Raw genomic sequence first — 22,210 nt, forward strand, 5'->3', positions numbered from 1 at the left:
ACTACTCATTTTGATGTGAAACTGCTGCATGTGATCTCTGATCATGATAATGACTTACCGGCTGAGCCAGAGTGAGGCTCAGGAGGCATCCAAGCACAAGCAATACCTTCAGCATGGTTTCAGTGATCACACCTGTTGAAACAAAAGAAATAACAAAGTCTTGCTCAAATTAACAAGTTGGTCCAAGCATGTTAAAAGTTCACAGAAAATACTAAAAACCAAGGTTTCATATAATTACCGTCAAGTCTTCACAGCTTTAGCAGAATACCTGTAGATGATCCAGGAGGTTGTTGTAGTGTTGCTCTGAATGTCCAGTTCCTCTTATATACAGTTAGAGGAGACTCATTGTTGTGAAATTGCAATTATTAAGAAATCTTCCAGCACCACATTCTAAGGTGTGGCTGATGATTAAAAACCACACCTGGACAGGATGAGATGAATATGTTGCACTCATTAAATACTGTGTCTCATAAATAATCATAATCCTACGGTCCGATGGATTTGTCAGACATTTAGATATTAATATTAATTGTAGTATACCCAGAAAACATATTACAATACCCTTCAGTATTGGTAGATTGGTAACAGATGTCACACGTGGAAATAGCTGGTCTTACGATGACAAATCTCAAAGTGACTTAGTGGCTCAGGTAAGTTTCAGGCAACACCCAATGAAGCTTATGTTTCTGCTTGCCTTCTCTTGTTTAAGGAAATTGTTTTTTATTCAGGATTAAGACACTCAAATAAGAAGTATAGTCACATCATGTCAAGAAGTTTCACAGTTTCAATGTCCCAAGTTTTATTTTGTTACTTCTAGTCAAATTGTTGTCATGTCTGTCATCACGTTTTGTTGACAAGAAAAGGGATAAAAATCGATTGTGTGAAGTAACTGCTGTTTTGCGCATAATTGAGATTGACTAAGATGTGTTGTTTTGAGAAATGCGTGGTGTGTCTCAATGTCAGATGTCTAATATAAGTTTGAATGCCTGGTGGGCTGTAGACATTTGCACACTGCAGGTGAGTCTTGCAGTAAATGCCATGGCTTAAGTAACTCGCTGTCTTTGATTAATGTTCAGTCATCAATTTAAATATCTGTGTGGAGATTCTCACTGCTGCTCAAGTCGCTGCTTAAGTGAGTCTTGCTTTTGATGATACAAATATTCAGTATATATATTCCTATAGGCGATCCTGAAAAACCGTAGAACCACTTTTGATATGTTTCAAACTGGTCATTTATAATGTTGATTTTTCTGGATGTAGACACTATAGGTAATAGAATAGACGTCAGTAGCCACTCAGGTCCACAGTTGCATTTACTCTGCATGCTAAGTGTGGCTTTCATTCCCCGGAATGTCACCCACATACTGTTGATGGAGGTAAATAATATGATTTAGTTACTTGATTCAAGTTTTTTTTCATAAAGTATTCATTAAATATACTTTGTAAACTACAGCCTCTTATGAACTTGTAGTATGACTCCATGAACCCTCAGTATGAGGGCAGGGGAGAACATATTTCTGATAATTTAAGGAAATTATGGTTCAAAGAAATTCATGTAATTCATAATTTTCCTGTAAAGCCAATATTTGTGTACCACAATAGAATGCAAATTTTCATTTTTATTTTGGCAAAGTTCTTTATTGAACATGTTATCAAAGCAAAAAGCAATTTCCAGTAGGTCTCAGTCAGGCTGTGGGCAAACACACGAAGTTTCCCTGTTCACCTCGTTGTTTGTTCCTTGGTGACATCTAAGGCTCAAACAGGAAGGGGAAGTTGGCATTACCCTGCAGAGGAAAAAAAAAACAGCTGTTTGATCATCAAGACTCAAATGCTGCAAAATAAATGACAGCAAGCATGTAACACAAGGCTCTGTGTGTGTGTGTGTGTGTGTGTGTGTGTGTGTGTGTGTGTGTGTGTGTGTGTGTGTGTGTGTGTGTGTGTGTGTGTGTGTGTGTGTGTGTGTGTGTGTGTGTGTGTGTGTGTGTGCGTGTGCGTGTGCATGAATATGTAAAAGGTTTTAAAAGTTGAGTGCCCCTGTATAAAATATACCTCATCAATCCCAGGACCAGATGTGTCGCCGCGAGGATTAGGAGGGATTGTGGTAGCCTCTTTCTGTGTCCCCAGTGGCCATGTCTGTCACAGCACACCGTAAGATAAACAATGTTACAAAAACACTGAAACCAAAATGATGCACAATTCTTACTCAGTTTATTGTTTAAATTAGGAGAAATAAAAGACAGATAATGAGAGCACTCACTTTTTCTGTCTGCAGTTTGGGCTTGGAGGCCTGCTGAAATTAGACAACATGCATGAAAATTCAATGGCAAAAGTCAGAAAGTGAATGCATACTTAATTTTTTTTTTCTTCCCAAAAACGCAAAGCCCACTACATTACCAGATAAGAAGAAATAAAATACAACAAAATATAAATATCAATAGCAAACATATTAATATAGAATAATATCACATGTTTGGGAAAATAAACCACACATACTACATTGTCAACCAAATCCAAGCATTATCTGCAAAAAAAAAACTATCAATAAATAAAATTAATTGACACCTTCCTGAACATAAAAACTTACAGTACATCAGTAGTGATAAATAAAACCTGTATGAGATGTATGAGGTATATTTCAGCACTCAGATAGGACTTTAATGCCATGATTTCAGCAGTCTGCTGCTAAGACAGGTTGGCGGTGTGATCAGTATTGCAGACAGTTGCATCACAGTCATGACTCATCATCTACAGCTCTGTTATTAGCATTCAGTCCTGTCATTAAGAAAGTATTGCCTGTAGAAGATCCAAAACTTAATTCAAAGCAATGCAGTTGCTATTCATGTTACTTTTAATATACTGTGAATATTTGTGTGAAGTATATTTTGCCGAGTTTGTCCAAAAATTAAGTGTGCCGGTCTCTAGAAAACACATTTTCATTTAACAAAATGTTCTTAAAAATTGCTCTTAAAGAATGCAGCTTCTGAAGAGAAACTGACTGCCTTCAGTTTGTTTTTTATCAATAAGCACAGAGAAACTGAGATCTGGTTCTTTTCTGTGCTTCAGGTTATTTTCTGTGTCTGACCTGCAGAGGAAGCTGTGGTCTCTGTGTGGTTCTCTCCAGGTTCTGCTGGGCATTGTTGGGCTGCAGCATCACAGTGTTCCTCTGCTGGGGGTAGCCGTAAGGTGGTACAAAGTAATGGAAGCCCTGTGGATAACATAATCCATTTAGATCAGCTCTTAATAAAGAGTCCAAGAACCGGCCAATAAGTTTAAATTCAAACCTGCTGCCTGTGAAACTGAGGGAATCCATAAGATGGATACTGAAACTGTGGAAACATCTAGAGGAGATTTAAAACAATTATTAATTCATTCATATGACTGTGAGGAGCATTGCAGCAGCACAATGACAACATAAAGTAATTAAACCACACTATTGTTGTGTTACAAGGCTGCTTGTTTGTACCTGCACTGGGTTTCCGGCCTGCTGATGGACATTAGCAGCGTTGGGGTCCTGTGGAGGTCCGAGCTGCTCTTGCTGGCCGTTGGGGACAAACATGGGTGTCAGGTGGTTGCCTTGGTTGGGGAACAACAGCTGGGGCCCCTGGGGGCCAAAAGGTCCTGCCATTTGCGGGTTCAAGTTGACCATCTGTGGGTTCAAGTTCACCATCTGTGGGGTGAGCAACACCTCGGGCTGCTGCTGCTGCAGCACAAACTGTGGTAGTATTGAAGAGGCCTGGAGGATAGCAGAGTCATGTGTGAGTTTACATGTTATTTTCCAAAGAGAACATTGAAGTGTTTTAATTAGACTGAGGAAAGTACACAGTAACTCTTGAAACTTTGTGTTGGTTAGCTAAAAGAATAGCAGCACAGCGTTGGAAGGTACAGTCTATACCTGTGCTTGTCCAAGAGCTGCAAGAGTTAATCCATTCAGTCTCAGGATCTGAACATAGAAAATGGTGGAATTAGACCATTTTTATTTCCTAAGTGACAGAAAACGTGACCTGACATCCACAGATAAATGCTTTAACAGACGTTTACCTCATTGCTATTGCTTGCAATGATTCCAATCTGCAACTAAAAGAAAAGAAACATTTTTTTTAAAAAGCAACACTTAATTTCTTTTTCAAGATGTCAAAGTGTTCATATGATGCAGCAGCATACAGATGTAACTCACTGGCAGAGCAAAGCTTGTCCTAAATAGACAGATGAACAAAACGGCAGTTTGCGGCTTCATGTTGTCCTGCAGTGCAAAAACAGGCATAACTTCAGTGAATTCATATTAGTTTGTTAAACTTCATAAGACTCGACCATACATTTTACCAGGAAATAATGAAATGATGAGTGCCACAAGCTGTTCTTACCGTTACTCTGGTTCTGCTTTCCCTTCCTGAGTGTGTCTCCTCACCTTGTCCACGTCCCTTTTAAATTCTCTACCACCAACCCATCCAGACAATATGTGGTCAGTGTGACAGACATTTCTCATGGCATCAGACTCAGACACTTACAACACAGCACAGGTGAGTATGTCATTAAGTGTAAGTCATGTCTCTAAATACCATGACATGGTCTGTGTCAAGGTTTTAAGGTTTTCTCTAAATCAATAAGTCAATTTTCAAAAGATTTCAAAATCATTAAATTGTCACTGTTTTGCTTCGACAGACCAACATTCTTCACTTTAGGTGTCCAGTTCACATAATGCACTTCTTTGATTTTCTCTTTATGTTAAGTGCAGCACTTCAGGGTGTAATTATGGACACTAAAACCAACAGGAATTGTGGCATGTCATGAGAAAAACAAGAAAAACAAGAATTGGGAGCTTATAATCAGACATCTGTCATCATGCTCAGGCTGATGTTGCATTTCTATTTGACAATTCATTGGTACTAATGGTTGACTGTGTTCGAAATGTTATGCTTAGGATAAAACCAAAAAAACTGGAAACATTTTAACAGTTATACACAGAAACTGTATGGAAAACTTGCACTGCTTGTGCATCATATGTAAAAAATTTAATGTTTCATTACGGTGTGTGTGTTTTGATGCACACAGACATTTTTTTTTTTTTATGCGGGCCCGAGCACCGAATGGTGCGAAAGCCCAAACATCAACCTCACGAAACGTGGCACATACATCGACATACATGAGACGATACATCTAATATGTGTTTTGCGAGTGGGCGTGGCCAAACGGCTCACCAGTGCCCCCTAAACTGCAGCCCTGGCACCTGGTTTCACCTACATGCACCAAAATGTGTGGATATGTTTATAACACCGAGATGTACAAAAAAGTCTCTTGGCAGCATGACCTCAACTAAACAGGAAGTCTGCCATTTTGAATTTAGTCACCTTTTTTGACTTTTCGCACGTGTTGTATTTTAACAAACTCTTCCTACAGATTTGATTTTGTCAATCGGTGTGCCCGTGGCGTGGCGGCCATTTTGAGCATCTCGCCATGAAACTACAAGTTGCTGTAACTTTTATGTACATATTCCGATCTTCCTCAAACATTACATCTTTGATAACAGTACTGCCCTGAAGACACCTGTATGGTAATATTCGATCATAGTCATAGCGCCCCCTGTTGGCAACAGGAAACGAGAAATAAATTAAAACTGCAAGCGGGGATATGTGCTGCACGTAGGGCAGCCGGGGGTCCCGACCCGCTGTGTGAGAGCCCGCATATCACTGCTTGCAGTTTAAAAAAAAAAAAATTTATACTCAATAGTTTTTTGTTTTGGTTGAAATGACAATTAAGCCTCAACTTGTGTCCAGGTAGAGCCTTTTCATAGCAAACATTTTGACATGTCATAGCAATAAAAGCTCAGAAGTTACTGATAATATTAACAATGGTTGTGTTCTTTTCAAGTGGCCACAACAGTGTGACAGTGATGCACAATACTGGGACCCTGGAACTGAAGCAGCAAAAAGGAACTGAACTATCGCTAGTTACACACTAATGATGCACAGCTGTGTTTTTCCTATTCTTACAAGCCAAACTGTGTTCTGTGAAAACTGCCAAAACTGAATCTGACAAGTGTTTCATGCTGCACCAGCTCACGTCTGGGTAAGTTATGTGCTTTAAGTTACATGAACAGCTGCAGTGAGTCAAATCTGAAACTCCTCTTACTTCTGGTTTTGTTTTGAACAGTTATCCAGATCTGGCGAGAACCTAAATCAAGATTGAAGACTTGCACTCTGTTTGCTGCTGCCTTTAATTGAACCAGATTCAAGGATGTTTGTTTAATGTTTTAATGACTGTTCTTATTGTTTTAATGACTGTTCTTATTGTTTTAATCACTGTTCTTAATTGTTTTTAAATTTCCTTTTTCTTTTGCCTTGTGTTTTGATGCTTTTAATGGTTTTATGTGAAGCACTTTGAATTACCTTGTTGCTGAAATGTGCTATACAGATAAACTTGCTTTGCCTTGCCTTATCTCTGTATCATGAGCTGGAGTTTCACAAGAAATAGGCTTATTCCCAAAAGCCTTTTGGCAAAAGGCTTTTCTGCTTTTTCCTTTAGATGGCAGCAGAGATCCAGTATGAAGTATATTCAGCTTGCAGTTAATTGACAAAAGGTTTCTGGTCATAACATATGTTGGTGTGAATTCATACACAACAAACTTTGACTCAAAGTAGAATACATTTATTAGAAAACAAACATGTAAACTGATTAATTGGTTTCAGGGTATTTTTGCCTCTCAAAACAAGTAAAACAACTGGAACGTGAAGACAAAATTACAGAAGTATAAAAAGAAATATAAATGTGTTTTATATTTCATCAAAAGTGTCCCAACTCAATTATCTTCCTGATGATTGTCTTCATCATAGTTGCCTGTTGTTGTCGCTGCTGTTGATGCAGCAGGAGCTGGAATCTGATTAAATGATGAGGGAACAGTGAATGAATGAATAAGCAGGACAGTCTAAAAAACAATACACATAAAAAGACAGTGTTGATGATTTTTGAATTCCTGTTCACACATCTGTTTCTTTGCTTGTAATGTACACAGTCTCACCTGAGTGTCCACAGTCGCCTTCAAGGTGCTTTCTGATTTCATAATTTGACGCTGGAGAGTCACAGAGCAACATTTAACCAGTGTAATTTTCATTCACATGAAGTATCATTATAAAATAGATAGATAGATAGATAGATAGATAGATAGATAGATAGATAGATAGATAGATAGATAGATAGATAGATAGATAGATAGATAGATAGATAGATAGATAGATAGATAGATAGATAGATAGATACTTTATTAATCCCCAAGGGGAATTTTTTTAATTGATGATCAGTAATAAATTGATGTTGTAAAACAGGTGAGTAAGTGATTACCATCAAAGGTCCCTGATTAGGATTAATTTGAGCCATTTGGGGAACTCCCATGAAAGGAAGCTGGCAGTAAACAAGAAAGAGAGAAATCGAATCATTATTTGTGGTACTCTAAAGCCTGAAACACTGCAACATGAGATTTGTGTCATTAACACCACCTCGGTATGTGACAAACTAACCGCATTAACAGCAGGGACTCGGTACACATTGGGGATGGGGGCTGGCACAGCAAAAGCCGGAACTGCAGGAACAAACTAGGGAAAATATCAATCATCATTATTGTGGGTCGGCATTACTGTAAAATTATTCATATAAAAGTTCAGCGACCTCAACGTGTTATGTTGTTACTATAGTATTATGTAGTTAATTTAATGACATGTCATGCATTTTCCATAGACTGATCGAATGACGACCATTTGGGCTGACCTGAGCAAACTGAGGCTGCCCAATAAAATCTGCTCCACCACCTGCAACAACAGGTGGGTTGAAACCTCCAGCCATCAACCCAGGGTTTGCTCCGCTTATCAGTCCTCCGTTCAGAGCTGCCAGCATCCTTAGTCTCTGCATGGATATGGAAAAGTGTTTGTTATGGACTAGGATTCAGAATATTGTGCTAAACATGAATAAATTCATAGTCTGTACATTACCTTGTCTGCATTGACCTGCAAGAAATAGAAAGACAAGATATTAGATAGATAGATAGATAGATAGATAGATAGATAGATAGATAGATAGATAGATAGAGAGAGAGAGAGAGAGAGAGAGAGAGAGAGAGAGAGAGAGAGAGAGAGAGAGAGAGAGAGACAGACAGACAGACAGACAGACACAGATTGTACTCACATGGCAGATGGTTGCTACAAATGCTGTGAGAAGAAGGAACTTCATTTTATAGCTTGAAACCTGTAAAAAGAGAGATACTTTACAGACCTTCTATTTCTATGTGCCCAGAAGGATAACAGGAACCTACTGCATGTAGAACACCTCTTATCATTCCCAGAGATTATTACCAGCCAATTACAGAGGAGAACGCCAACCTGTTCACACACTATTTTTGTCACCTGTATGTCATAGAAACTTGACAATATGACATCTTCTTTTTCTACAATACATGATTTAAAGAAATGTAACTCATCAGCTGCCTGTTTAAATGACACCTTACTGTGTTAAGCCATCTGACATTGTTCTCAAACCAGCTGAGTGACCACAGAAAAATAACAAAAAAACCATAATGATTCAGTGTCTTCGGATGGATTTATGGGTTTCTGGGATGCTACTGACTTAAAACCAGTATGAAGCGTTTACACACTGTGGGTTGTGGTGACGGGAGATAAACAACTGACATCACCATCAAGTGCTTTTGACCATGAAAAATGTGTTTGTGTTTACTTGTGCAATTTCCGTTGTGAGGACCAGTTTTAGTTTTAGACCAGTGAAGTGAGGCCATTTTGATAGAGTGCAGGACTTTTTGACAAAGTGAGGACATTATGGCTGGTCCTCACTTTGTCTCACACCTTCCGAGGGCTGTTTGAGGGACAATACTTGGTTTTCGGGTGAAGATTAGAATTAGGTTTAGGTTCGGGTTAGGTTTGAGATTAGATCTGATGGTTAATGTTAGGGTAAGGTGCTAGGGAATGCATTTTGTCAATAAATGTCCTCAAAGAAAACTGTGTGTGTGTGTGTGTGTGTGTGTGTGTGTGTGTGTGTGTGTGTGTGTGTGTGTGTGTGTGTGTGTGTGTGTGTGTGTGTGTGTGTGTGTGTGTGTGTGTGTGTGTATACTTGTTCAACTATCTTTGTGAGGACCATTAGTTTAAGACCACCGGAGTGAGGACATTTTAACAAAATGAGGACTTTTTGACAGTGAGGACTTTTTGATAAGGTGAGGGAACTTTGGCTAGTCCTCACTTTGTTACCTTCGAAGGACTGTTTGAGGAACGGTTTTAAGGTTTGAGTTTACGAAAAAGTTTAGGTTAGCTGTGATGGTTAAGGTTGGGTTGAGGGGCTCGGGAATGCATTATTTCAATAAATGTTCTCTCAAAGATAGCTATAGGAACGCATAAGTGTTTAACTGTTTAAATTCAAATCAAACATTTTACTTATTTACAGCGAGCAGCAAACTGTGTTTTAGACAATGGTGTGACTTTAGGAAAACAGCTGAATATAAATGACTTATTATGATTTGATTCATGTCTAGAAATACAAATTTTATGTTGCCTGCAGATATATTAGAATGCAAAATTAGAATACTTGCTTCAGGCATGACTGGAGGCCTAACTATAATTTGTGATTATTTTATATTTGCCTCAAGCTGATTTCCACTCAGCCATGCAGTCATAAAATATATGCAATGAGCACTATCATACTCAGTCCTGATGAAACGCAGAGCATCTTTTTATTTGTAAAAACTTCATGTTACCAATAGACAGGAATAGATCCAGTATGTCATGTTTCATCAGCACATTTTCTCAACCATCACATTGTTTGGAGCCATTACATTCATTCCCTGTGTGGTTATTTTGTCACATACTGAGGCTGTCTGGGAATGTTTTTTCTGCTGCTGACTGGGCAGCCGACAGCAGACCAGGTAAACACCCTCTGTGGGAGTCTGGTCTGGCGCTTTCCTTTAATTACACACAGTCATGTAGGTCCAATTAAGAAAGATGTTCTTCCTTTTTTTTCAGTTTTATGTTGTGAAAAAAAGCCATTTCTTAATATACATGTTTGTCTGATTCATGAAAAGTTTAGTTTTTATTGTATTCATTATGTCACATGTTGTCCACTCTCACCACATATCGCGACACATGTTGCTTTATTCAACAGGAATGGGTTCTTCTATGAATTCAGCAATGATAGGTTACGGATGTTTTTCACATTTAGAGACCCAAATCACTATGTTGCAAGTAGCTACAAGCAGTGTCCTGTAAATAGAAGTTTGTGTATATTTTTACCAGTCTCTTACACAGAAATAAATGCCATAAGAGGAGTCGCACCCATGATGCTGATTTTATTTACTTTTTTGTTTAAGCACACTTTGATTGACTTATTTTGGGCGAGATGATGTATGTGTTGAAATAAAACAACCAACAAGGACTCAACAGTGAGAACTTCCATCATTTATTGGTCATCAGTTATGATGACAATGTATGATAACACTTTAGGAGTTTATCATGCGAGAGGGTCTGTAATCTGGATGTAGGAATGAATCGTCTCATTTCACTTGCTTCTCCTCCATCTCCATCCCAGAGCATTCTTCCTCTTCTTCAGTAGCCATAACCTTCATCCCCAGACTCTGTGTCCTCCTGAGACGAGCTGCAACTGAACGCTGAAACCTCACTCTGCCACTTGGTTTCCCACCGCCACCAGCAGCACCGCCAAATTGTCGTTGGTTATTCAACCCGGCCAAAGTGATCAGCTGCACCTGGCCCGGAGTCAGTACGACACGCTGAGGGTCTCCTCCGGCATTTCTCTGTGGCAGCACTGCAAACAGCGAGACAGGCCCACCCCCGGCATGCCGAGCAGCCACCTGCTGCTGTAGAATCACGTTGGCTCCACCTGGCTGCCCCACCAGAAATGACCCACCTTGCTGGAGAGCTGCGATGGGAATAAGTTGCTGCAGGGGAGCCTTACCTACAGGGTTCCCAAGTGGCTGGATAAAGAATGACCCATCGAGTTGGACTAAGTGGGCCACAATGGGTTCATTCAGTGAAAGCCCATTCTGAGCGCCAGCGTTGGCACTAATGCCAGCCGCTGCTCCCCCATTGTTATTCACACCCACATTGACAAGTGCCTCAGCACTCCCTGAAGACACACCACCCTCCACCACAACTGCCAGGGTCTGAAAGATAATCCACAGTATGCAGAACATGTTGGATCTCAGTGAGAGCAGACAGTCGACAGGTGAACAGCTGCTTCTTTCTGTACTTATATAGAGAGCGTCAGATTGAATGATTCCCCACGAAGGTCCAATCAGAATCTCAAAACAACAAGTTACTGTAATCATCATGACTAAGCTGCAGGCTATTTTTTGTTTTGTTGCCTTACATATGGCCATTATTCAGGATTATGTGGCAAACCAAAACCAGTGACCTGAATTCCCAAACCCACTGTTGCAGAGGACATAGGGTATATTCATGTCACAAAGGCACACAGAAATAGGTCGATTAATAAAAGGTGACATTAGAGCATTAACTGATGTTTCCCGCGGCCTTTTGGGGTCCCACCAAAATGATGCAATGACTTTATTTCAGGACTTTATTCATCATTAACAACAGTGTTCACTGAAATATTCTATGTCATGTTATTGTGAAGTGCTTTACTGTCCATAAAACTTTAATTAGAGCAAACATAAGATCAGAAGACAAACATTTACAGCAATTGCTGCTAAAATAAGAGACACAGATTTACATGTACTAGTATAACACCAGGGAGAAATGAGCTATTAAACCGTTATAATTTAAAAAGTAATTCTGCACTAAATCACTCTAACATACAAACCACAGTTCTTTTTAAAGCCTGACACTGTATACTTTACCACGCCTTCTCTATTAATAAGCTGTTGTAAACTTCCCCCCAGTTTGGAATGCATTTGAAAAAAAGACTGAATAAAACTGGCTAAAAATAACTCTCTTTTATACTCTAAAAAACAATTCTAACAGCCTAGTCTGAATTACAGATCAACGATTTAAATTTCCAAGCTTTGCCTGACAGAAAATAACAGCAAGGATTACCAACACTTGTCCATTAGAGCAGGTGGTAAAAACAGTTTCTTTCAATTATACTTGTCAGATTGTTTTGTGACGTTTTGACCTGACAATATATCAGGAGATAAATTGTTTACAGAAGCTTTTGTTTCTCGCTGCATCGTTGGATCAGCTTCTACCAGCTTTGTGTAGTAGATGAGGTTCAAAATGCTCAGAAAAGCAGGTTGACATCCATATCCTCTGTGGAGAAAAAAGTGAAATGGAATGTAAGGTACATCAAATGGTGAAAAACAGTCATTTTCCCACTTTCCTTGGTTATAAGGATGAATATTAAGCTAATAATGACAACTGCTTGTGAAATCATCAGATTCCAAACAAATTTCACAGCGACATCGGAGTTGCGATCAAAAACATCTGAGACTGCTCCTGTTTCGAGTGAACGCTGTGTAGCGCCGTGACATCTACAGAGCAGAGGGAACCTTCACAAGTAAGTATTCCAAGTTTCGTTGCTCAATTAAAATCAGCACCTGAGTAACACATTTTTTTGTGACTGCTGGCGCATCAGCGATTTCTCCATGGACATCAACAGAAGTGTCAAATTTTGTAAGACGGTGCGTCCTGACGTCATCCAAGTGGGTTTTCTTTTCAGTCACAAGGTTGTGCACCATGAAGTTGCCCCCCAGGGTCAGACTGTCAACACCAAATTCTAGTCTGATGTTGTGAGATTTAACAACCGGACACACACAACCTGAAAAGGGGTACAGTGGAACTTGGGTGACATGACAATGCACCCGCAACCTGCTCACTATGCATTAAACGCCACAAGTTTCATGCTCACTAAAACAACTTTGTCCTTCCCCACCACCTCTTCTCTCATTCTCAGATTTGACTCCGTGACTTCTTTGTGTTCCCAAAAAATGTGACTTTGATGTGCGCTAACTGCTCTAGTGTCAGGTCTATAGTTACATCGCAGAGGTGCACATGCCACGGCTCACAAAAATGTGTGTAACTCAGGTGTTGATGTTGATCAAGCGACCAAACTTGGAATTGCTACTCATGAGGGATATAGCTTCCCTCTGCTTCGTGCATGTCGCGATGCTCCACTCTGTTTCTATGCCACAGGAGCAGTCTTTGACTTTGTTAAATGCCCCTCGTATACAGTGTTGTTTTTAAAATCTTAAAAATATATAAAAAATAAATTTAGGTTGGAGCTCTTAAATAGCTCTATGATTTTGTTGGGCTTGTGTGTGTTTTATTAAAACACATGCTGCAGCTCTTACCAGTTTTTATACCAAAACAGGAGGTCCACTCTTTAAAGGACACCTGTTTGTCTTTGTCAGCGTCACACTCCTGAAAGAAACGAGAGGTGCAGTGCTCCATCGGCACCAGAGGGACCCTGAGCGGGGCCAGCTCTGAGTGGGATAAGAGCCTGAAGAGAATGAACAGAGATTGGGTTTTAAATTATTATGACCCCATAAAGTGAAGCCTGCATCATGACTGAGTACAAGGTTTCCTAATATACTGGGCCGGTATTGGATTTTAGTATTGGATAAGCCCCTCTGGTTGTTTAACTCAGATATGACACAGGTATTATCATGACTAGATTTATATTGTTTTTAAAATAATATATGTATGTGTGTCACAGGTGGTTGGGTTATTCTATCCTGTGCATCACCATGATCTATATCTGTCATCACTCCTGTCCATGCAAAATGGAAGTGAACAAATATACAGTGTAAAGCTCCAGTTTATAATAGGAGCTTTGGTTATCTAATTGAAGGCTATTGACTGATTTAACTGCGGAAATAAAATCATCAGAATGGTGTTTCAAAACACTGTAGGTGGAATATTGCAGTGACCTTGGAGTTATTGGCTTCTAAAACCCATTCGGTTTATAGAGCAAGCATCCTGTAAGAATTTTAGGATGCAAGGGATTACAAGATAATGGTTGGCCAAATTTAATATTTATGATCTCAGAGATTATTGAAAATGTACCTGTCAGAAGGGTGCTGGTCCAGTTGAGCAAACTGCCAGTGTACTGGGTAGATGTACATGTTATAGTTCTTCTCAAAGTCCTGCGCAAGCAGCTCAACAGAGTGATCACCAGCATGAAGGCGCCTCTCGCTCTCAAAGATTTTCTTCACCTAAAGAATATAGAAGACCACAGTTTGATTGGTTTTGATCTAACAATTTACATTTAAAATAACTGTTCCTTTTCACTAGTGGAAACTGACTGATTACAAACAACAAATTGTTGATGATAATACAGTATATTTACTTCAACCTGCAGCAAATAAAGTTTTTAATATTTACCAAAGCCATGCTAACACTGGTGCACAGATGCCTCAATTAGTCTGTCTCAATCTATTTTTAATAATCATTTGAGGAGTGTGTCTTACTCTAAAACGTTGTTTAGGAGTGAGGAAGCCGGGGGACATGGAGTCATGCTCGTAGAGCTGCAGCAGCACATTTTTCAGCCAGTCCCTCATTCGTAGAGGGAACTGGACCAGCTCAGTGTCCGCACATTGAGGTATCACTGAGATGGAGCAGGACACAGAAGAAGAAAAGTTTGAGTCAAAAAGGATTTTTTTTTTTCATGCATCACACCAAAATTGCTGTTGCTTTACAGTGGTTATCTCACGTTTGCATGGCCCAGTGTAGTCCAGATGAAGTCTGTGTCCTCTCTTAGTTCCTTCCAGGTTGCATTTTGTAGAAAAGAGTTCGCATGACGTATTATATGTTGTATTGTCTGTCCCACAAACCTGAATGGAAACAATGATGTTTAAACATTAATTCAAACCTAAGCTTAACTTTCCTTTCTTAACTTTAGTCATCATCTGATTGTACATACTTACATTATCAAATTCACTGACACTGGGAGGACATTCTGATGGTTCTTGACACACACAAGCAGGCTTATTGTCTGCATCAAGTTTACATGTTTTTCCACGTTTGCAACGGAAATTGTCACATGGATCTAGAAGAAAACACACTGCAATTATCTCCGACCTATAATTCATCTGATATTTTAAAACCCTGATATAAATGACATACAGTCTTTTCCTGACTGGTTTGGTTTTATCTCAGTGGAAACCAATGTGCTGTAACCACCCCACATTCCTCTGTCATTAGAGTTGGCACAGTGATGAAATTCAACATGATCGCTCTTATTCACTCCTTAAGCCTGCAGAGCTCTGTTTTGGTAGTGACTGTGAGGCAGAGTGGCACTATTCATGCGGAAGTTGGAGCAAAATGATCCAGTCAGCAGATTCCCCTGTGAGACTGTTGGGATAGTGAATGAGTCATTGGTGAATGCCGCTACAGCCGCTGAACAGACACAATGGAAGACACTCCATCCTCCAAAACCAAAAACTAATTATCTGAAAGATACATTTAGACCAAATTTTTGATTATTTTACCAATTTCAGTCTTGTTTTAAACTAAAGATGTATTTGATTCTTTTTTTTATTATTGTTATTTTATTTTAAAATCCTGTTCTATTTTTTTCTTTAATAACTGTTAACCATTATCAAATGAGATTTAAAAATACCAACCACAGGAGGCCAAATGGGATACTTTTGACAATAAACAATCAACAATAAACACCAACCTGCAGGGGTTTCTGGGAGATGTATGCTTCCATCAAAAGAGGGCCTGGCCCTGGGGTACAGATCCACTGTAGCTCTTATCTGCACTGGATTCATACCAACTAAAGGACCCTGGAAAAGTAAAAAAGAAAGATTTAAAAGAAAACTTCATGACATATGGAAAATATAGAAATGATCCAATTACTTATCAGTATATCTGATTGCAGCAGACAAGCAAAGGGAAATGTTAAGTTGATGAAAACTGGGGTAACAGATTTTTTTTTTTGCCACTAAACTTAACATTAATATAGTGTCACCTTTTTCTGACTGGATAGCAGTTGCCTATTTACACAACCAGCAGATATAGAATAACAACAGCAATAATATTAGTCTAAATTGTGGTCTCCAACAGCCTTTATTTGCCAGTCAGCAGTTCAGTTTGTTGGATTTAGGCAGATCTATTGGCAAAAATTAAACATATTCATAATTATGCTTTCATTAGTGTTTAATTAGCTGAAACTGAGAGTAAATGTACTTAGTATAGGCACAAAAAACACTTTGTTAGGGTTAGGTGATCATTTGACACGTGCGTTGCATTTAAGTTACTACTCCTATAAACTTATGCAACTTTCGTCATCATGGCAACAGTAGCTGCAGTTTTAAAGACTCTCCCATCTTGTGGTTGGAAACAGGAAGCAAACAGCAGTCTTCCTCCCCCAAGTCAACTATTGTATTAAATCATCAACCCAACCATCCTCCGCACAACAAATCAAAACTCACATCACACACGTCTTCTGAACTGCGTCACTTATCCGTTCGTGTGGCCATCACGACAAAGGACCTTAATTGACCTTCCATTGGCATTGGTCCCGTCGTACTGGCAATTGTAACACATCACGTGCAACCACCACATAATGTAATGTTGACATGTTAAGGTCATTTCACGGAAGGTCCGAGGTCATTTGATGACATGATACCAAATTGTCATTATTTAAATGACCGCTACAGGTCGCTTAACTTTAAAAAACAACTGTGGGTTGTAATTAGCTGCCAGCAAAGAAAGACCTATGAGGTTGATTTCCAGTGGAAAACAGTCTCACTTGCGAGAGGAGTTTGAGATGAGGGGTGTTCACTTGGTTGCAATCTGCAACCTCGCTGCCAGATGCCACAAAATCTTACACACTGGTCTTTTTTATGATCCGCAATGCTCACCAGCTAGTTGCTAACTCTGTGTGTCTGCTGTTTGAAGCTGGACGGGCAGGGTAACTCTCGGTGGGTTTGTCATGTGAGTCGTTGATACACAAATACTGATTAGCCACTTTAAAGAGAGTTAATGGACAGATTGTGTATGCATTACCCATTTTCCTGCCCTTCTCCTCTTTGCGTTGTGGACTGCATTGTCAATGCTGCTGTCCTGTGACTCCTGAGGATCCTGTTGGCTCTGCTCTTGTCCAGGTTGTGTTTCCTCTCTCTGTGGAGAGTGTTTCCTCGCCCTCTGGTTTTTCTTTTGCTTCCTTGTCTTTCCCTTGGTGTGACTTCCACTTTCATTCTTAGTCTTCTCTTCCTCCTTTCCTGACAGTCGTGACCCCGATTCAAGCTCTACGCTGCTCTTTGGTTCTTGAGGGTCCACATTTGGTTCAGATTCTTTCTTATCGACACTTACATCTCTAGATATAGCCGATGAAGTGTCGTAATCGGACTCTTCCTGACTGTCCGCTGCCTCAGTGTTTTGCATTTCTTGTTCATAGTCGTCAGCAGTTCTGGGAAGATCTTTCTCACTAGTTCCCGTCTCTTTTACATCTGGAACATCTGGTTTTGGAGTAGACTGGGTGTCATCAGTGATTGGTTTGACTTCAGCTGGTAAAACCTGTAGAGGTTGCATTGCGCCACTGTCAGCAGCGTAGTCAAGATCGACAGGAATCTCTGATTCTGTGCTGCCGTCTGTTTCATCCAGCAGTCCCAATTGCTCATCTCTAACAGCCATTTTGCTGACAGACTCTTCCCTCTGTTCCTCTTGAGATATCTTCTCCACCTCCTCCTCTACTTCATCTTTCACATCTTCCTCCTCCACTTCCTCTTCATCAACTACTTCTTCCCTGGTTTCTAAGGGTTCATCCAACTTGCTTTCCTTCCCCTCAGCTTCCTCAATCTCAGTGGTCTCCAAAGCCTTGCTTGACTCCACTATGCCTTTTTCAGCCTCCACTTCTTCTTCCTCCAGCTCTCTTTCTTCTGCTTCCTCCTCTTCTTCTGTCTCTTTCTTAAGGAGGTCGACCAATTCCTCCTCACTCAGCAGGACTGCTGTGCTTTTCTCTCTCTTTTCCGCCACCTCTCCATCCTCCTTGCCAGCGTTAGCATTGTCCTCGGAGCTCAGTTCCTCGTCTTCCTGCTCCTGATTGCTGGCCTCAAATGTGACTAAAGTGGGTAAGATCTGCGGCTTGTTGTCCTCATCTGTGATAACATCCTGAACCATGAGAGAGGGGGAAAAAAATCCATTAAATAGTATGAAAATATCAAATGTTTTAAATAACAAACTTTAAAATGGTTAACTCCACTGTACCTTTTCTTTGGCTGTGTGTAAAGACTTATGTGATCCATGATGCTTTCCATGAGGTTTACTTTTTACCTAAACATAACAGGAATAATTATGAATGTTCCTCTGTATAGTAAACAGCAAAACAAAAAATCATATTACATCTTTATTCCCTCCAGACTTTTGTTTGGAAGAAATTCTAGTTGTCAACTAGGAAAAAAAAGAGAAGGACTTTGCTACTTACAGACAGGGCAAATGTCGCTGCCAGTAAGTAAAGGAATACTAAGCAGGCCCTCATACCTGTAAAATTCAAATGAATGGTTTAAACATTGGATATAACTGTTCAAAAAATGTATGTAACTTATATTATTGTAAGTCACTGCAAAGTGGAAAATCTGAGAAACGTTTTAAACTGAGATCTAAAAAGCAAGTCACAAACACTCTATGCATTATATCCTGACTTCTAATTGGTCGCTCCGAAGATGTGAACTTGGCACATTTTTCAAAGTTGAAACACATGAATGCATCTGTATGCTGCCAACACATTCATGACAGGCGGAGCTGCGGGACTGGCCTCTGCTGTTGTCATGGTTACAGGCCTCTGAGATGCGCCTCGCTCTCAAAAGTCACATTCAGAGCTTGAGTAAACACCAGTGGCTACCAGACTGGAAAAAGTTGACTAAGTCCACAAACTTTTTGTCTCTGTGGACGGAAACAAAACAGATTACTGGGACTGTCCAGCGGGATCAAGGCTCTGCGGTTTAGCACAGTAAACCTTGAAATTGGTGCAGGCAGCAGGACTGCATGTATGGAAATGAATCAAAAAGAATAAATCACTGAATATTCTTTGATATCAACGATTAAGAGGCAATGTTACAAAGGAAATGTACATTTTATCATATAAAATATGATAAAAAAGATACTCTGTATATCATGCAATTCAATAAAAATATGAAAATGTATTGTAAAAAATAGTACATATACAGATTAGACTATGTACAGGTATGAGTGAGCAACATTTAAATTTGTCTACTCTATGTGTAATATATAAGTAAATCACACTATAAACAACGCATCAATAATCACTACCTCTTAATATATACAAAAATAATCGAAAAAGGCACCACTGTCAAAAAATACTCAAAGTAAAGCATACTTCAGTATAATCAAGGCAGCAGTCACTCTCTGTACACCACACAACAGTTTCACTGAAAACTAGTTAAAAAATAAGATGTCACACCCTCCTCTCATAATCATTAATAAACTGCATTGCAAAATAGTGTTAAAGTCTCATTAAATAGGATTTTACCTGAGGCTGGCGGTTGCAAGAAAAGTGAGAATCCCGCATAAAACACCAGAACGCGCCTGTGTTGAACCTGTGAAGATGTCCTTTTGTATTCAAGAGAGCACACACATTGTCCACACAAACTGGCATGCCACACACACACACACACACACACACACACACACACACACACACACACACACACACACACACACACACACACACACACACACACACACACACACACACACACACACACACACACACACACACACACACACACACACACACACACACACACACACACACACACACACACACACACACACACACACACACAAAGTTTTTTCGGGGTCTAGGATGCCAATGCTAACTTTGGGAGGGAGGCAGACAAAGAGATCTCACATTGAAGTTTGGTTGGATGATCTACCAAAACAAATCTACAATCTCAGTTTCCCCAAAACATAAAAAGCGCTGTGCAGAGATAAAGAAATAAAAATAAAAAAAATAAAACAGCATCTGTTGACAGGTTTGAATAAATAAAGCTGTATCGTTGAGGATAAAGTCATTGGTCGCATATCTGTCTAATTACATACTTGCCTATCTAGGTCTTGTGTTGGATTCAATTTCTGTTTTTTGACTTGTATTAGGCTGTTTAATACAATATAAAGCCAATACAAATGTGACCACAATGTTTTTGCCAGTTTCAACCACTAGATGTCACTCCATCACAAGTCTAATCCTGAAGCCACCACCGAAAGCTATAACAGCGGTTTATACTGTATTTCGACATGATGGGATGAGGATGGGCAAATAGCAGCCATTCAGCGGTTTCGACTACTCTTAATCTTTAAAACAGCACTTTCTAAATAGTCTCAACTGATCATCAAATACTTGTATGAGACAATATCTGTATAAATGATATATGCTCTAAAATACACATTGTTTGTGCATTTTTTTTCTGGCATGATTACAAACCTTAAAAATACGTTACATACTTTGATGACCAAATAACGTTTGCACATGAAAAAAGAAAATAATTATATAAGAAAACATTAGAAAAATATAGACAACTACAACAGCAGCTGGCCACTGGCCAGATTTACAAAATGTCTAAGTGATAGTAACCTCTTTAGTATTCACTAGCAAAGCAAGATCATCAAAGTAAAAGTTAATGATGGGCTGATTTACATTTAAGCCTACTGCACAGTGGCCTCCCATTCATACTTTATTCCGTTCTATTTTTGTTGTTGTTGTTGTTTATTTGTCAGAATGTTATGCCTTTAACCATTAGAGACTAATTTCTGTCTTTTTGAGTGGCAGCTAGAGAATCTTTAGGGGGAGACAGCAAGGCAATAGTATGTGCCACATAGAAGTGGTCAACAACATTTGGAAGCTGGGATCCTGAAGAATAATGTGAGGTGAAACTCGACAACCTTGCATTAAAACTGAGCTGCTACAGCTGCTGAAAGATAGTAATGTTGACCAAGATGCCGTCCCATGTCTCTGAGGATTAAACGTAATGTCAAGCCTTGTGTAAACCCCTTGAATTTCATTTGCAAATGAAATTTGTTCTACAAATAAACTTGCCTTAGTTTGATAGTGATATTTCCATCCTCTGTTCATTGCACTTGCTGCTATTAGCATTAACTTCCTCCTCTCCTCTAGCTTGATAAACGTTAGTTTCCTGCTCTCTTACTGACAAAGATGTTGCCAGAGTACTTCTCTATCATCGTGTCTGTTGTTGGTGCTAATGTCAGTTGTTGAAAATTCTTATCAACACATTTTTGCTTTTACTGACGGCCTCATGAACAAATCTGAAGGTCACTTTAGCATCACTTTTTTCCTGCTGTTGCTCCTGTTTGCGGTCTTGTCCTTTGACCTCTTAATCTGAATTTCTATCTGGGCTGAAAGTTAGTTAGTCACTGTTCACCACTTACTGGAATCTTTTTGATTATAATTTCTTTAGGTGTGGCTATGCAGGTCTTCCACCATCTGCCGGGAGGTGAGGCAGCACCCTGAGTACACCTACTGCACAAAGACTTGTGGCCCTCAAGGGTCATATTTGAGTACCATGACTCTCTTACCAGTCTGACAAGTGTCCAGATGCGTTAGAAATATCAAAAACGCAGGTGTATGAGATGCCTGACTGAAAGGGTCAATACATCATCAAAACGTAAGTCCTCTTCGGGTGAATGTGCAGACGTTGTTGACTGTCTGTGTGCCACAACAAGCATCAATCATGTTCTCTTCACTCCTCCCCTGTGGTTTTGGCAGACTGGTGAACATCCAGTCTAATTACAGGTTTCTTTTGCACAGTTAAAATCCAAAGTGAGGTTAAACAAGGAATTCTCTAATCTTATTTTGGGCCTGGCCATATAAGGGCATCCAGGAAACAATTATGAGCGTCGGGGAGGAAACGTTGAAGTCTTTATTTGAACTTTCTACTGTACATGCTCTATTTTCAAGAAAACTTCCCTCCTACCATTAACATCATGTAACACTGAAGGCAAAAGGTTACACAGGTTTTTTTTACAAGAAATTGCATGTGTGTGTGTGTGTGTGTGTGCGTGCGTGCATGCGTGCGTGTGTGTGTGTGTGTGTGTGTGTGTGTGTGTGTGTGTTTAACTCAAGTTATGTGGAGTTGCCACATGTTTAACCCATAGGAAGATATCAGAATGAATAATTTTCTAAATGTAAGATTAGAATAAATAAAAAAGTATTGTGTAGACTCAGCACTACCTCTAACCTTTCTGCTAATTAATCATTAGAAAGAAATGTA

General features: G+C 39.5%; 3 protein-coding genes across 3 annotated transcripts; all 3 read right to left on the bottom strand.

The window, feature by feature from the left end:
* Positions 1–1,748: 1,748 nt before the first annotated feature.
* On the bottom strand, positions 1,749–4,234 carry odam (odontogenic, ameloblast associated). The gene is made up of 9 exons (XM_069714036.1): positions 4,175–4,234; positions 4,039–4,074; positions 3,893–3,940; positions 3,464–3,733; positions 3,282–3,338; positions 3,083–3,205; positions 2,258–2,290; positions 2,050–2,112; positions 1,749–1,784 (listed from the first exon to the last, which is right to left on the bottom strand). The coding sequence occupies exons 1-9, from the start codon at positions 4,232–4,234 to the stop codon at positions 1,749–1,751; spliced, it is 726 nt and encodes a 241-aa protein (XP_069570137.1).
* A 2,551-nt stretch (positions 4,235–6,785) lies between these two features.
* Positions 6,786–8,143, bottom strand: scpp9 (secretory calcium-binding phosphoprotein 9). Its single transcript, XM_069714034.1, has 6 exons — positions 7,977–8,143; positions 7,756–7,890; positions 7,509–7,583; positions 7,333–7,392; positions 7,013–7,063; positions 6,786–6,871 (listed from the first exon to the last, which is right to left on the bottom strand). The coding sequence occupies exons 2-6, from the start codon at positions 7,879–7,881 to the stop codon at positions 6,794–6,796; spliced, it is 390 nt and encodes a 129-aa protein (XP_069570135.1). The 5' UTR covers positions 7,882–7,890; positions 7,977–8,143; the 3' UTR covers positions 6,786–6,793.
* A 3,426-nt stretch (positions 8,144–11,569) lies between these two features.
* Positions 11,570–19,535, bottom strand: sparcl1 (SPARC-like 1). The gene is made up of 11 exons (XM_069714085.1): positions 19,453–19,535; positions 18,388–18,443; positions 18,171–18,236; positions 16,971–18,074; positions 15,637–15,745; positions 14,882–15,003; positions 14,668–14,788; positions 14,426–14,562; positions 14,022–14,170; positions 13,307–13,455; positions 11,570–12,266 (listed from the first exon to the last, which is right to left on the bottom strand). Exons 2-11 carry the CDS (start codon positions 18,439–18,441, stop codon positions 12,238–12,240), a joined length of 2,040 nt encoding a protein of 679 aa, XP_069570186.1. The 5' UTR covers positions 18,442–18,443; positions 19,453–19,535; the 3' UTR covers positions 11,570–12,237.
* Positions 19,536–22,210: the final 2,675 nt, after the last annotated feature.

Source organism: Brachyistius frenatus, unplaced genomic scaffold (assembly GCF_029030835.1).
Source record: "Brachyistius frenatus isolate BFR_SWC_R1_liver_20210118 unplaced genomic scaffold, ASM2903083v1 Contig_125, whole genome shotgun sequence".
In the NCBI taxonomy this organism is placed as follows: Eukaryota; Metazoa; Chordata; class Actinopteri; family Embiotocidae; genus Brachyistius; species Brachyistius frenatus.